At 34.3% G+C, this 16,470-nt stretch overlaps 1 protein-coding gene across 1 annotated transcript; it reads right to left on the bottom strand.

Moving 5' to 3' along the window:
• Positions 1–1,339: 1,339 nt before the first annotated feature.
• On the bottom strand, positions 1,340–7,033 carry LOC102805663 (alpha-2,8-sialyltransferase 8B-like). The gene is made up of 4 exons (XM_085495645.1): positions 6,920–7,033; positions 6,009–6,083; positions 2,712–3,290; positions 1,340–1,992 (listed from the first exon to the last, which is right to left on the bottom strand). The coding sequence occupies exons 1-4, from the start codon at positions 7,018–7,020 to the stop codon at positions 1,734–1,736; spliced, it is 1,014 nt and encodes a 337-aa protein (XP_085351771.1). The 5' UTR covers positions 7,021–7,033; the 3' UTR covers positions 1,340–1,733.
• Between the last annotated feature and the right edge of the window lie 9,437 nt (positions 7,034–16,470).

The raw sequence follows: 16,470 nt of genomic DNA, 5'->3' as shown, positions 1-16,470 counted from the left end.
TGAATATATTTAGTGAAAGTTTTAATTTATGCAAATTAGTTTATTTTATTTTTATTTTATGCAATATTTTCTCATTCTCAATGTCTGTATTAAATATGATGTATGATTTTTTTCTGAAAACAATTTGTTTAAAGGTAATTCTTTGAAAAAATCAAATAAAATAAAATAATAGAGTAATTGGTTATTTTATTGCCAATTTTTGCCAATAATTGGTTATTTATTATTTTATTTTATTTTGTCTGCCTTCCCAGTATTTTGTTAGTCTGTTACTGAAAATACATTTCTGGTGATATTTGATGCCAGAATCCTGTACATCTAACATTTTGTGAACTTTGACTTTCTTGGAATTGGGGTCAAATCTTAAAATTTTGTGATTGTTTGAGATTAAACTGCGAGATCACAACCCTTGATTTATTGTGTTTAATCTCTGTTGTATGTGAGGGTTATTACAGGTAATCTATACAATGTGTCAAATTTAGAATCACTTGGAAAGTGTGAAAACAAATAAAGAAATTTAGATATATCAAATTTGCTTGGAATACTCCCGAAATGGAGGGTGCATGACAAAAGACCAAAGTACTGTTGACTCCTATCTTCAAACATGTGGACAATAAAACAACTCATAAGATTGCAATAACTGTACCCTCAAACAATATGCATGTGTAAACTGTTTCAATTAGAATCCCAGAACTGAATTAAGAAGCTCAAATTTGAAAGGAAATTGCGACGCACATTAAATCAACATGATTTCAATAATTGTAAAGCACTGAGGTCAAACATGAATTCTATCGAAATACAGATTTACTGGCCAACACAAGGTGCCTTTTGGCAGAGATGGCTCCGCTGTTATCAATATTTCAATTAGACAATAGATTTGATGGCATTCACACATATTCCATGATTGGCAATATCATGTCAAAGTATCATGTGCAGTAGTTTTTGAATAGGCTAATAACTATCTAAAATAACCAGTTACTCTATTTTGATTTATCTATAATTTATATTTAAGAATTGAATTACACATATGCCCCTCATTTGACATATCACATCTGTTTGAGTACTTTGTAAAGTTGATACATGGATGTCACAGGATTAAGACATTTACGTCATTCTTTTACAATATGTACTTGTTTATTTTATCACATTTTAAAAATTACCATATGCAAAGGAATGCGCACCTTTGGTTGCATTATGTATGTACATATATGTGACATAAAATTATCTTCTTTTAGCACATGCATGACTTTGCAAACATTAGTCACAACATTTCAATAATTCAGAATACATTTCTAAATAAATAATCCATTCATGTTTACACGTAACACATTGGTGTTCAATATAGCGTGAATACAATTTATTTCCCATGTGAATAATTCTTACACAAATGAAATAAAAATGTTCATAAAACATTCTTTCTAATCTATGATTTTATTTTAGGATGATATTCTAAATTGAAATGCTTTTCATTTCATATCTTACATGATGTTTGTTTCAACATATTAAATAATGTATTAGTAAATATGGATATTAAGGTTTTAAAAAATCACATGTTGATATTTAATTGTTATTTGGTATTTAATAGTATTTTAATGTGAAAGAAATGTTACTTTAATACAAACAATATAGCAATGTTGCAATAGTTATCCTGTTATCATAAAGATATGCACATCTAATCCTAAAACAGAGGCCTTCAAGTAAGAGAAATTAAGAAATAAAAATACATTGTTAACTTATTAACTTGTGCAATTTCCTGTAGTTAGACCAATAAATCCCCGGCCATGCAGGTTGTGCAATATCTGGTTTTCGCGTGACTGAATAGCTTGTGGTTTTGTTTTCGTGTATTTCATTGTCAAGTAATAGTAATGCTGTACAGGGTTGCCATTCACGTCTTCAGTATAAGGCCAAAATCCATAAACATCAATATTTTTGCAGATAAGACATGCCAGTGTGAACGTTATAAATCCCTCACTTGCACCAGGCTTATTCCAAATCCTAAACCAATCAATAAAATAAAACATAAATGCGATGAAATTAATATCAGCTGACAATAAAGTGCGAATAAAAAAAGAATAATTGATAACCCTAAAACAACCCTTGTAATTGAGACAAGAACAAAACATAAAAGGGATAATGCTCTCGGAGGATTGCACGCACGATTGCAGGCTTACAGTGTTAGGTGAATAAATACTTTTAATATTGAATCCCCTCTTTAGATCTATTAAATGATAATTCATTCCAATATATAACATTTGTGTTTTTCACTCTATCATTTTCCTTACAGAAAAGCAGATATGAATAATATCTATACGAATCTATATTTCGTTATATATTTACCATTAGAACTCAATAATTATTATAATTCCATAAATATCTATCTCACAACTACTTTGGATTTACAGAAAAAACAAATAAATTATTGAGATATGACAATACTATTTCACATTAGAGAGAAATAAAAAATAATTCCCTTTTCTTGCAAAAAAGTTATTTGGTAACCATACTTCTGTAATCGAGAGTTTCAATGCCTATTAAAGACGTTTCGTATATTTATATATACCAAATATCCTTGAACCCCGTTTGTAAAATGTGCTATGCTAGATCGAGTAATTAGCTCATTTGAATTGATTGTATTGCGTTTGAAGTCAAGTATGAATTCTCAGTAATGAATACGTATCCTTCATTAATAACTGATATGTGTAAAATGTACTTACTTGGATGACATGCCAGGAAAAAGTGGTTTAACAGCATATGCCAGCTTATAATTCAATTTTGCTTGACCTTTACCTTTTGTTTTCATCAGGAGATATTTCAGACTCTTTTTAGCATGATTCATTCCGGACTTACGCAATGATTGGTCATATCCAAACCATAACAAAGAATTTTTAACATCCCTTAGTTCATTGTAGTATCTTTCATATGCCTTATTTCCTTTCGGGTTTTTTAAATACTCTGCTAAAAATTTAATAACGAAATGATTAACAGCCGAAAGATTTGTCTTGTGTCCAACATCGTTTTCAAATCCTCTGACTAGCGGAAGGTTCATTCGAATAACAAAGTCGTGCTTGTCTATTTCTTTACCACAAGTGCTATTTAACAAAATTCCGCTGCTACCAACGAGAGCACAACTGTCCTGAACCCCGATTGTGTAGAAATCACGTGCATATTGATCCATGTCAATTACATTGCTTCTATTCCACGGCCTTTGAGGGCAACACCTTTCCTCGATTTTATTCTCACTTTTGTAAATAGCTAAACTATGTTCAAGCTTCAGCCACTTATTGATCTCCGACCTATAAACCAATGCAAAATAAACAAAATATTGTTGATAAGATATATCCTCAATATTGTTTGGCATGTGTGTAAACAAACAACAACGTTCTTCCGCAATGTTATGTTGCCCAAAACATCTCTGAAACAACACAAAAGTGTTAACCCTTATCATCTTAATAATACTAGTCTATGGCATAACGCGTGTCAAACAGCTCAACGAATATGTATTATAAAACACATTGATCTGGAATTTGAACTACAGTACCGAAAAACAAACAAAAAAACTATTTGACTGTGGTTGTATTAACAGTTGACTTTCTTAAAGTCTGTCGTGATACTTATAAAAATTGTTAATTGTGTAAAACAAGGGGTGAACGCAAAATAGCTGTGACAGCTTTCTGCCTTAAGGGCAGCGCGTTCACCGCTGATTTTTTTCAGAATCATAACAGTTAGCAAGTCTATAAAATAAATATTAAAGCAGAAACGGTAGTTCTCTTTTTGAAATATGTCGTGGCCGTTTGGTTTGTGCTTCCTTAGAAACGATTCAAGCAAATCGTATGAGAGCCGCTAAGCAAGTGTCGCACTCGTTCGGCTATTGCGTCGTCGACAATGAAAACGATGTTGCAATATTGTAGCAACCCGTACCTGGGAGAATGGTTTAAATCACGTTATTTTGGCTTTATAAATATTTTGTAGCAGCTTGCGAATCCATAACCGGGGCCAGCAATTTTGCAATGTCACGTTATGATGAAATACTAGAAGTGATGTCATTCTTAGCCAATCAGTAAAGCAGATGCATAAAGGTTAAAGATGATTGCTAGACTGTAAACAAAAGCATCGCAGCAGAGCGACCCCATTTTTCTTGTCTCTTTATTATGATTAGACATGAATGAAAAGTGCCAAGCTAACAGACTGCGAAATCCGTGGATTAAAGGTACAAATTGTGTGGGACGATAACGACGAACTTCAGGAATAAGTTGTAGGGATTTTGTTCGACGGCTACAGTGACGCCGACTGGACATTTGAGGGTTTTGAGTTTGACGAAGATGGCAATGAACGTACAAATAAAGACCTGAGAAGTTTTTTCAAACAGCTATGAATTTTTATAATTTTTACTGTGTAAATTTGTAAATTATTATTGATCTTGTATGACGGTTGATTCGTAATTTGTCAAGACCGGAAATCATTTTACGCAGTTTAACCCCTGACATTTTAATTCATTTTGAGTTCACGCGTATTGGGCGTGTTTGTCGGCGGGAAAATCCTAATTCAAATGATTCCTCACTGTCGATTTTTATTATTTCTGGTTTATTTGTCACATTATAAGCAATACATTATTTTTGTTATACTTCTAATGTTGCATATTGTTCATTTATTTCCGTTGCATGTATTCATTTACCGTTCTATTCCTTGCCGCAGTTCGATCTGCGTGTTGACAATTTTCGTTTTTTTTGCCGGGGATCTCCTGGCAAACGCCCACCCCTTCTTTTTGGCAATTTTCCATGTTCAGGACCCTGGGCTTATACCCGGATAAATACGGTATATGTGAAGCACATTGAAATAAAAAAAAAATATGGTTAGTCATATGGTTTGGTTGCCATTTTGGATTTCTAACAGACAATTAAACAAGAATTTAGCACAAATGGCATAAATGTACATTTATTGCTCAGTGTTTAATGTAGTATGTAAGGCCAAGGCTTTTTACGAGAAAAATGAAAATAATTCATAGTTTGGCTGCCATCTTGGATTTTTGAGAAAAAATAACAAAGTGTGAGCATTTTTTCTCACGCGTGCTTCAACAGATTAATCATCAATAATTTATTTAGAGTTCGACGCTTGAATTTGTGAACTTCAGTCTCTGGCTACTGATACAATTCGACGCACTCGGGAAACGTCAGGTACCGAACATTCCTCCAGACACGCTCGTTACTCCTGGACTTGTAATGGGTGGGAGTACTGGACAGTCTTTCCGGATTATGTCATTAATTTCTATAATTGTGATTTCCCTGACCAATTTGTTTATGAAATATTTATGTATGTGTATATCACTAGAATATTTGACGAGTAGGAAATATCTCTCCTTGTCACAGAATCATTACCGACTTTGCTGTAGTGTCTACAGTGCGTATTTTCGTAACCGGATAATTTCGTAACCGGATATTTGCGCTTGTGCGTGATGAGAGCAGCGTTTAGTGCTGAACCATTGCAGTGGCAGGCGATAACTATTCAAACCATATATATTGTGTACCTAATAAACTATGGCTTCACCCAATTCATGCTTGGCGTCGTACCGGTAAGATTGACCAGTGTGCTTTATCGTTACTAATTATATGTAATTGTATTAAATACTGGTGCCAATCAGACTAGATTGCCCCTGTGTTACAGGAATTGTGTAAATTTATATTGGTCACGAACCCGCACACGAGGTTGTAAAATATTAAATATTATTTGGTGTTTTAAGTTAATATTTAACCCGACCCTGTGACCTCATAACAAACTGTCAGATGGATATATCTATGCATATGCATTGATCGCTGCAATGCTGCACCCTTTCTTTCATGTTGTTGAATTCCCAGATGACAGTTGAACAATGTCGCAACAGTATTACGATTCAGAAGTTAACCATTTACCGGGCATGGATATAAATAAAAGAAATGTAATTTATGCCACATCGTTTTTTAAGTAATTTTATGCCCAATAGACTCATTAGAAGTGCCATAACTACATTGTCCGCTTACCGAAGATCTTCAAAGTTTCTAATCGATGTAGAACTAGGATCGATAATACGAGCTGGTACGGTAAAGGACGTGATTCTGCAAAATATATAAATCTTATTTTCATTATTAATAATAATACTTTTTGTGCAGGGATTAATAATTGATTAATAATGTTACTCGTGTTTAGAAGAAAATCGAAGTTGAAGAATATATTCTTGTGCTATGTATGCAAGACAAATCCGTTAAATGTTTAAATAAAAGAACACCGCTACGTCTTCCACCGCAACAATCTATAAAAACGACATATCATTGAACTACGTGCCAAATTGTCATTCATAGAAAAACAGCTAAAACTGTAAAATGTGAGCATATTACGAAAATGTGGATAAAACATAGAAACAATTCGCAATGAAAACATTCAATTCAGTGTATACTGGTGTCTAATACAAAATAATTATAAATTCACAGATTTTGATATTAAATATTATCATTGCACACAATCTAGTACACGCACATTTGTAGTTACTTTCAACCCGAGAAAACGTCTCAAAATGTAATATTCCCCACAAATCACCACCACCACTAGTGCCATATATTATGAAACTGCTAATAATTCCTGATCGATGCAGTGGCAATTAACCTAGACACAACGCAGTGTACACTCAACATACCTTTGATGTGAGCGCGACTCTTGCCAGTTATTTCACTGGGCATCCATCTAAACCATCGAAAACACAGTCATGTGACCGATCATCAGTTTTTTTATTGAAGAGTTCGTGGTGCTTGCTCAACAATAATATCACACATAACATTAACTGGCAAAAATAGTGGAATTACTCCTGCCTTCTTCTACCAAAACCCCCAGTATAATTTTTTTTACAATATCGAGGCTGTGAATTTCAGCGTGTTACCACTCGTATGTCCCATCTTACCTGTCATAATGCCCAACCGTTTCTTGGTTATAAAATACAAGTGTGACAAGACACGTTACAACTAAGAAAAAGAACACTACCACCATTCTTTTTGAACCCATCGCACCAAATGTATCCTGAGAAAATGACATATAAAAACAAACACAACTATGTAAAAACGATTTAAATCAACAAAATAACAACCAATATCAAATTATATAATACTAAACAGTAAATACAATTCTATTGAAAACAAATATTGTAAACAAATTAGTACGACTGATTTAACATATTCAATAAATTAATTCAACAATAATAATTATGTTTATGAGTAAGTATTTTACTAATATATTTATGCGTCTTATAGTGAGATGATGAAATTTAATTAACGCGAATAGTTGACAGGGTTCCATCTCAGTTGTACTTGTTTCCAATATTAAACGTCGTATTATACGAAACGAATCTTTGTTTAAATAAACTGTGCGACTTCATGGTATTTGAAAACTGAGACAACATGATTCTGAGGTTGTTGCTGCTGGAGATCGTGTCCACCAAAGGGGGTCTACGCTTTGAATGACTCTGGAATCTGGCGAGCAGTTCCACGTACTACCATAGCCGAGCCTGGCGTTTAACAACACAGTCTGAAGTTCATCTGAGAAAGAAGCCCGGTGCTAAGAATGTGAAGTTAGAGTTCGATGCTTTAATTTGCGAACTCCATGTTAGGGCTACCAAAAATCACCTAATTTCCACAATATAATGGCCTACTTCTAACGTTAGATATTATTTAATTATGTATTTAAATATTAACCTGGATGGCCCAGGATTGCCCTCGAAGCAGAGGGTCGGATAAGAAAGCGAGAAAACGATCAAGGGCAAAATAATTATGATAACATTCGGCAATGATCAAGTATACCATTAACCGATTATACTCACGAAAAGTAGAATAAGTTTGGCGTCTATCGCCGCCAACCTTTGAACCCGAGGATGTAGCTGATGATGAACGATTCAGGCTTTACTAATACTACATCAGTTAGATTCGAAAAGTAATGTGACTTATACCATGCTCATTTGTCAAGTAATCAAAAACTGTTCTCAACATGCACTACTCTTTGATCAATATGGTTTGAAATGCGTGTCGTCAATGATCCAGTAGAACATAGGCTATCGACATGCAAATAACACGTGGCTACGAACACAACATTGTATCTTAGGTGAGTATCGTATACATTGTTATTGGAAGACGACGTTTATCGCTGATTATCATTCCAAAACTAATACAGTTTAAATTTATATAGTACCTGTTATACAATTCCCATATGCACTTGTTTTCAATCATTTCATTTTGTGTTCTGTAACTGACCCGGATTATACTTAATCCCTACACTGTAATGACACACTCCTCATGCTTAGACAATATTTAACAAAGTAATTACACATTAACCATGTGTTGCAAGAAGTAAATTTGACCCCATATATTCATATAATAATTATTACATAATTAGAATATTATTGAATGCCAGATAAGAATTACATGTAGTGATTTGTGGGGACGTGTATTTTTCATTGACAATACCAATAGGGAGAGTCATGTTCCATCATAATGTTGGAGATATAAAACTTAATTTTTTCTATGTGAGTGATGTCCTTTGGCATACAGGCATCACGTTAAAAGTTCATTAACCTGAAGATGTCAGAGAAAGGAGAACAACAAATGAATGGTTTACCGTTGAAGATAAACCATGCCGATCTGAGTCAACTTGTTGAAACACAGTCTGATAGGGTGCCTAGAGGATCTTATCGCCGGTGAGATAGTAAGTTAGAGACCCTCTAAGAGACAGGTGCTTGTGAGATTGTAACATTTCGAACCAACAAAACGAATCACATGAACTGTTTTGTCAAGTTGGTGAAACTGCCTTGAGGCAAGTTCAAAGTGATCTACACTTCATCGCTCGCTACCATTACAGGGATTTGCTGCTGTAAGACATTCTCAACTTCACAGACTACTGTGGCGTAACGAGGTTTGATACATATATACATATTGTTAGTTGCTGTACATGTTAATTGTGTATTTATCGATGTTTATTTTCATTTCAATAATTATTGTGTTTATGCTACATGCAACCACTGCAATATTGAAGCCATTGAACAAGATATGTGACTAACATAAAATATGACCATTTATGGATATGGATATCATTAATATACATAACTGACTCGAAACCCGTCATTGCTGCAATGAGGCTATATTCGTTATCGTAATCACTATTGCTAGTTTATTTAACTTGAAGTGATCAATACTGTGTGCACTACTGCTGATTTATGCAACTGTAGTGTATTAGTATACCCCAGTGATGGTGGAGTCAATTATTGTGTCATGTACACCAACTGCTAGATGATGCTGCCTGCATCGTCAATGGTGTGAATGTCTCTTCCTGATAGCAGTAGCTCCACGCATTACGTGAACCTAGTTACCACTAGATAATTGAATCGTCCCGACCGGATTAAGTGATTCTTGTTTGTGACCACAAATATATAAATTAATTGGCCTTTATACAAATTGTCTACTTGTGATTTGTATTTATTTTGGTGACCCGCGGGTTTGACATTTTAAATGACGCTCAATGAATCCCGATTGCATTCAGTATCAAATCTAAGTGGTAAACAATTATTTATTGAGATAATTTTTGAGTATTTCTAAGATACTGACAACTAATACTGGCAATAGTCCATCGAACTAGTCCATCGAATGACAAATGTTGCACATGATTGATCAAGTGAAAATAAGATTCGACGAAGATGAACGTTAAACATTGCCAACATAAAACATAGGCTTGCATTGCATTGCTTGCATGCAGAGAGAAACGCTAAATTTCAGGAATACTCCAGAGAAAAAGCATGAACAACGAGATCAAGCTGAACAGTGTGAATGAAAGAATAAAGAGCATGTTGACCTCACTTACGAAAACTAAGATAATAACTATGATGTTAACAACGTTGAGTCAATATGAAAGGTGCGAGCAGAGTCACCCTTAACTAACTAAGATATGGTACTAATTATGCTGTGGCTGACACCCGCATTAGAGATAGTAGCCAAACAGCAGTGTATATATGTCCATGGTAATAAAGAGTCCCCATATTGATCTTGCGAATAATTGGAGCTTAATTGGAGAGGGGACAGTTTAATTTATTGACAGAAAGTTATGTCTACTACGCAAATGATAGGATGATTTTCGATCCTCTGAGACACTATTGACTTTTATAGCGGGGGCTACAGACAAAAACACATTGCTGCATATGCCAAGAGACAAGAGTTGACAAAGTAGAACAAAATGGTGGTATACTTTAATCAGCCATAAAGCAGGGCCAGAGAAACACTTTTACGAGAAGTTATGGGACATCATGTAAACAGTTTTAGTAGAGTTGCGCCTCTCGCTGTGCTCCAACCCCAACACACGCCTGAAAGAACGATGTAGGGGTTCATTCACCCCGACGATTTTTGTTGACAGTACCAATCAAATTGCAGGAACGTCAGATAGTGACCCGATAGTGACAGCCATCAAAGAGTAACCATTCATGGAAAAATTAATTTGTTGACATAATGTGTGACACAGCTATGTCTCCCTGGTTACAAGTGAGTGAGCGTCTGCACATGAAATACATGTTGTAGCCTGAAAGGGTCACGTGAGTTGTGCCCTCCGCGCGGTTTTACCATTGACACCAAAATGAATATTCATTGAAACTCATTGCAAGAAGGCGTGAACTTTGCGAATCCGAAGAAACATACAATATTCTATCAGGCGTTAGTGGCGTCTGATGCCGTTCGGCAGGCTACTAAGACTCAAGATGATGTTAATGAGAAACGTCAGCCATACCAGTCCTTTTAAAGTTGAAATCTGCAATTGACCTTCTGATGGCTACAGATGATGTAAGTACTAGGAAATTATAGTTACATAATTTCATAAAGCCGATGGTGGGGTAGCCAGAGAATTTGAAGAGAAGAGAAGGAAAGAGAAGAGTTTAAGCTAATGCTATCTGCAGTTATTGAACGCCTAAGTTAGAAATTAAATCTCGAGTACGGTATACAAGCTACAAGCCCCAGACGCGAACACTCTGACCTTGGTTTCAAGAAACTGTATAAAGCTAACCACAAAATAATTTGTCCTTTCTATGTGTGTAGTGAATTAGATCATACAGCCAGCAGAGACTGCCTAGACAAAAACTACAGGACCAAAGAGGTTTCTATTGTAAATGAGAGGAACATTACTACATGATTTGTTAACAGAAATGGGGAGACATTGCTAAACAGATAACATCCGCTTCTTGCAGCTAAACACCCATGAGCTGGCAAAAAGTTCACCTCGTGGTTTTTGTTCTGAGAATGTTCCGCCTGTCAGATATAAACATAAACACGTGTACGATGACAAAACTTCCATTGCAATATAAATATAATTTAAAATAAAAGTAAAATATAATTAAAAGTAAATAATTTAGTTTGATTTAGTGAAGTGGGATGGTTACACTGAGTGTAATATTACATGGAAACCAATGTTGTGTGGCGAATTAAATATCATGATTTTAACCAACTACAAAGAAATTTTAGGTTTTAATATTGAATTAAAATAGTATTCAATGAGAAGTAAAAAACATAAATAGTTCAATAGTAACATGGGCAACGAAGAATGGTGATTCAAACTTTTCATCAATATCCTGGTTTAGACACCATTTTGATAAACGGCATCATACAACTATATGACGATATTTTAATCCAAAATGAGGCGAGTTGAACTAAAACATATAATCGTATGTTTATTGTACATTACGTAGATTCACTAAATCTGATCAGCTGACATGTTGACAATGGTGTGAATATAGTTCAAATACACATTGGTGTGTAAACACTTATTTAGAAAGCAAAGTGCAAGGTATAATTCATTACTATTATCACAATTTTGCTTATTAAAATGCGAAAAATTTCATATGGCTTTTCCGAACATAATCACACACGGGTTTGTAAGCATGCTCATTGAAAGCTCATTGACAATGAGTATCGGACAAAGAACATACTGATTGCACTTTGGCATAACAGAGATGGACGCGTTCTCGTACTGCCTTGGTGCATACTTCACGGTATTCTCGTTATAGCCTTATTATAATGCAACTTTCCCCCTACTTGTAGCAATAAATTAATGAAATATTATTAACTCGAACGAGGCACTTTGTGTTGAGTGACGGCATTCTTTCTCTCGCGTTATAACTATTATGTGTCAATGGCGAAAATAACTTATACTACATTCGTGACGTGTTTTTTAACATTCTCTCGTGAGCATCAGCATATTTTCACCGCCTGGCAACCACAGCAGGTGGAAAAAACGAGCAAAACTTGTGCTTTAAATTGTTGAGATTTACCTGAACAGGGATGCCCATACATGTACAGCATGTATCAATTTGGATATACAGGATTGTCTCATAGTTGAGTTTGTGCGCATTTCTCGACCCTGTTAATGTATTAATGTAATGCTGGATTACATCCTGTTACTGGGTGTTTATACTTCAGTTAGGAATTTAAAGTTAGGACCCCAGAAGGGGGCGTGGTTACCATAACTGTCAGCACACACTTAGTATGGTTCCTACAGTTAAACAGTTTGCAGCAAATTGATTGAAAGTTCAACAATATAACTTTAAAAAGTAACGCATTGCTTGAAAACAGAAGGGCTTTACAGTTGATGTTAGCACAGGGCTGTATAGAAAGGTTTTCCACCAAACTCCCTCTATAGTTCAATTTTCTATCCCACTATTCTTTGCAACATTCAATATGAACCTAAAATATTATTGTCATATACTGTTTATGAATTTATAAGTGTGTTCAACTCCAGATGGCGCTATTATCGTCCTATATAATCACAAGATGGTGCTATGTTTAGTAAATAAACAGAACATAAAAAATGTTCACATAGTGATTGGGACCTTGTCAATTTAGTTCTGCTTGTAACATTGAGATGGTAATTTCGAAGATAGTCAAACGCAATGCAAAGTTATTGCAGACTCGATTATTCATTATTTCTTGCCAGATGTCTGTATGGAGTGTCACCGGTTACCGCTATAAGATACTGTCAACTTCACCCGCATTGTCTGTATAATACAATAGATTCTGTGACGTCACTGATTTGCCTTTTTTTCAAATCTCGTGGCATCTGATCAATCCGTCTCACTCAACGTAAATTCCATCAGTTTCAGAAGTCAGGTCGCAAAACCATGTTCAAACAGAAATTGCCATTGTCTTCCAGCTAGTTCTCATGATACCTCTCAAGTGTACTCGTTCCAAAAATTAAAGGTTGTACCCCGACACACTCACTGACCCCTTTATTCAAAATAAAGCTTACTAAAGCCTATGAAATACATTTGTGACAGTCATGTGTATTGTAATCCTATTTCACATGGCTCAAGTAAGTATGTAATTGTCGCAAATGAAAAACAATGTGTGTAATATTTATTATAGTGTTGATATCTAATGGTAATGTTATATATTATATATTAATGTCATACAATAAAATACAAATACATACATAAATTTTGTAATTCTTTTGAATTAATATATCTCATTCGTTTGTGTTTTTTATTCTGTATAATACAAAAGCACAACGTAGGCACACCGTTTTGGAGACAATGATACATTGAGGTCACCAGACCTCTATGCCCACCTCTATCCCAGTGATATTTGTATTTGTATAGCATCTTGGACGAAACAAATGAATTCAATTAATTGAAAATGATCACGTAATGTCACTAATTTGAATTATGCCAATACATAGTCTGTGTTTCATGGTTATTGCGCAACCAAGCGCGATATAAGGTTACGTACAGTAAAATGCAACAACATCATTCAATTATACATAGGGTATTACATAAAACGTATTCTAATATCAATTAAAACATAAACAATAAAATTACAAAATTTAAAATAAAAAATAACAGGTTATTCTGTTATAAATCATGAGAGGGCGATGGAAATATGGTGAATTTTACATTACTTAATTTGTACCTCAATCTACCCATACAATTTATAAAACAAATAATCCATGTTAAGTCATTCCTATATATAAGCTACAAAGGTTTGCATGATCGAATGTGTTTGCCTTAGAACATTCTCTTTTTGTATATTTGTTATAGTAAATTGTTTTAAATAGTACCACTATCAGAGCAGGATTCAGTCGTCTTGACGTTTCAATCGTGTATGTATCTCCTTCTTTTCCTCAGATAGAATAACAGTATCCTCAACCGCAACCTGTGCTGGACATTATAATCGTACTACAGAAACAAGCGGAGCACTGACAGACTGTCCATCATCAACAGAAACTCATGGAAATGTATTGTTAGGTGATTATTTTCATACCAACCCGTTTGTAATTATTCGTCTTGCAATTCGTGACTACCATCTAAATGCGGCTTTGGTACAATTCATGTTAGACAACATTTTTCAATTGCATTCAAATGGATCATTAAATGCTCTTTTTTAGGAATACTAGTTGCTGTATGTGTGATATGTTTATTTATTGGACTCGTTAGTCTAACAGTAGGATACGTAAAACTACGGTAATAAGCATCGTTGTCAGATTTTATTACTTACCAAATCATTCTTTGATTTTGGTGTTACCTTCACATACATATTGCACTTCCTTATTTATAGACATTATAAAAAGGCACTAGACCCTTCTGTAGATCAGAAGAATCTGGCAGACAAAAAAACTGCACAGAACGTAGAGCGAACATACATTATTTATATGATTGTGTATCACACCACCTTTAAAGTTCGATTTGAAATTTATTCGACTTAATGACGCTGCCCGCCAAATACATGTATATATCGCTTAAGTAAATATGCCATATGCTGATTATAGAACAGTGAACATAACGAAGATAAAATACCCCCTGAGACTTCTCCTGCAATCAGCTGTATTAATTTGTCACATCTTTTCTTCCGTGTGGTAGTTATCATAGTAACTTTGTTTTCAATATATATGTTCACATTAATATATCTATTATCTTTTATGTAGATAATAAAAGCAAAACGTAAAAAATGCCAGTAGTTTAAACAATGCACGTGTATTTTTAACTGAAATTTGCTATGTTTTGCAAAGATGCATAATAAATGTAAATTGAACTTAACTATCACCATAGTCTTAAGAATGGCAACGTTAATTAGTAACACGTATATGTTATCACATGAAACGATTTTTTTGTCTGGTAGGAAGAACATACATAATTTATATTAGTTAACATAAAATTCTATAACCTGAACGTGCATGTGTTTTACACTATATTATAATTATTACACCACCATCTTAAAAATTAGATTTGAAATGTATTTAACTTAATGCCGATTTCAGTGGTGGAGCCGTTCGCCTGATACATATATATAACGCGTAAGTTGTTTTAATATACCATATGGTGATAATCGGTCAGCGAATATAACGAAGTTAAAATATTGGGACTTCGCTTGCAACCAGTTGCATTAGATTGATATTGTTTGTCTCATTTTCCCTCAGTATTTTTTCATAATAACTAGTAATGTCAATATATGCAATCGATGTATTACAGATATATGACCACGTTGAATCAACTATAACATTTCACGTGGATAAAAAAGAAAAAGGAAAACTTTTCAGTAATTTACACAATGCCCGTGTTACTAAAATCAATAGTAATGTAAATTGAACTTATCTATTCAGATACAATTATTATTTGTGTATGTCCTGTATATATTAACATCCATATCTTATATCTGTATCATAATTTGAAATAAATAAACATTACTAATGGACAAACGATGTATTGATTTTGTTTTGTGAATGCCAATCTAAAAGTGATTTAGATTTAGGACGATTTCATTATTTATTAAAGTGTGGTACGAAATGAACGTGATTTCGGCGAGAATGTCACCAGTCACATTCCGTTGTTTAGTTGTTCGTTGTTTGGTACCCGGATGCACCGAATACTGTTGGGCGTGACGCATATGCTACTCGTGTACTATTGTGTACTTCTGTACAAAGTGGGAACGTCATTACTTCCTTATATACACCATGACGACCAACACTATGCAGTTCTCTATATGCGTTCGTCTATTTGGTCCAATTATAGTACTCCATACAAAGGCACCAGGTAAATACCTCTCTTTCTATTATGGCACGAATGTGCATGTTTATAAAAATACATACTGTAATATAATATGATCGTCTATTGAAGTTGCCGAATTTTATTCTCTTTATAGCGAGATAATTTGTCAGTTTCAATGCAGTATATGATCAATAGTGCAGTCTTTCTGACCAACAACCTAATCTGCACATTGTTTATTTTTGCAACTACGTAAATTATACATATAAGTTGTCCGTGGGTACACAGAGTAGTTAGAATGTTAAGACTTGTTGCTTTGGAAAACCGTATACTTTACGTAATTTACGCGAAGGTGACAACAAAATGATTATCTACATAGATGTGAATGGAAGTGTTATATAAGTGCACCATTTGTAACAGGCAGACCTTTACATGTTTTTAATTCCTTAGTATTTTTTCTATGA

This window comes from Saccoglossus kowalevskii, chromosome 22 (genome assembly GCF_978046115.1).
Source record: "Saccoglossus kowalevskii chromosome 22, keSacKowa6.1, whole genome shotgun sequence".
Taxonomy (NCBI): domain Eukaryota; kingdom Metazoa; phylum Hemichordata; class Enteropneusta; family Harrimaniidae; genus Saccoglossus; species Saccoglossus kowalevskii.
This window is presented reverse-complemented; position numbering and strand designations above follow the sequence as displayed.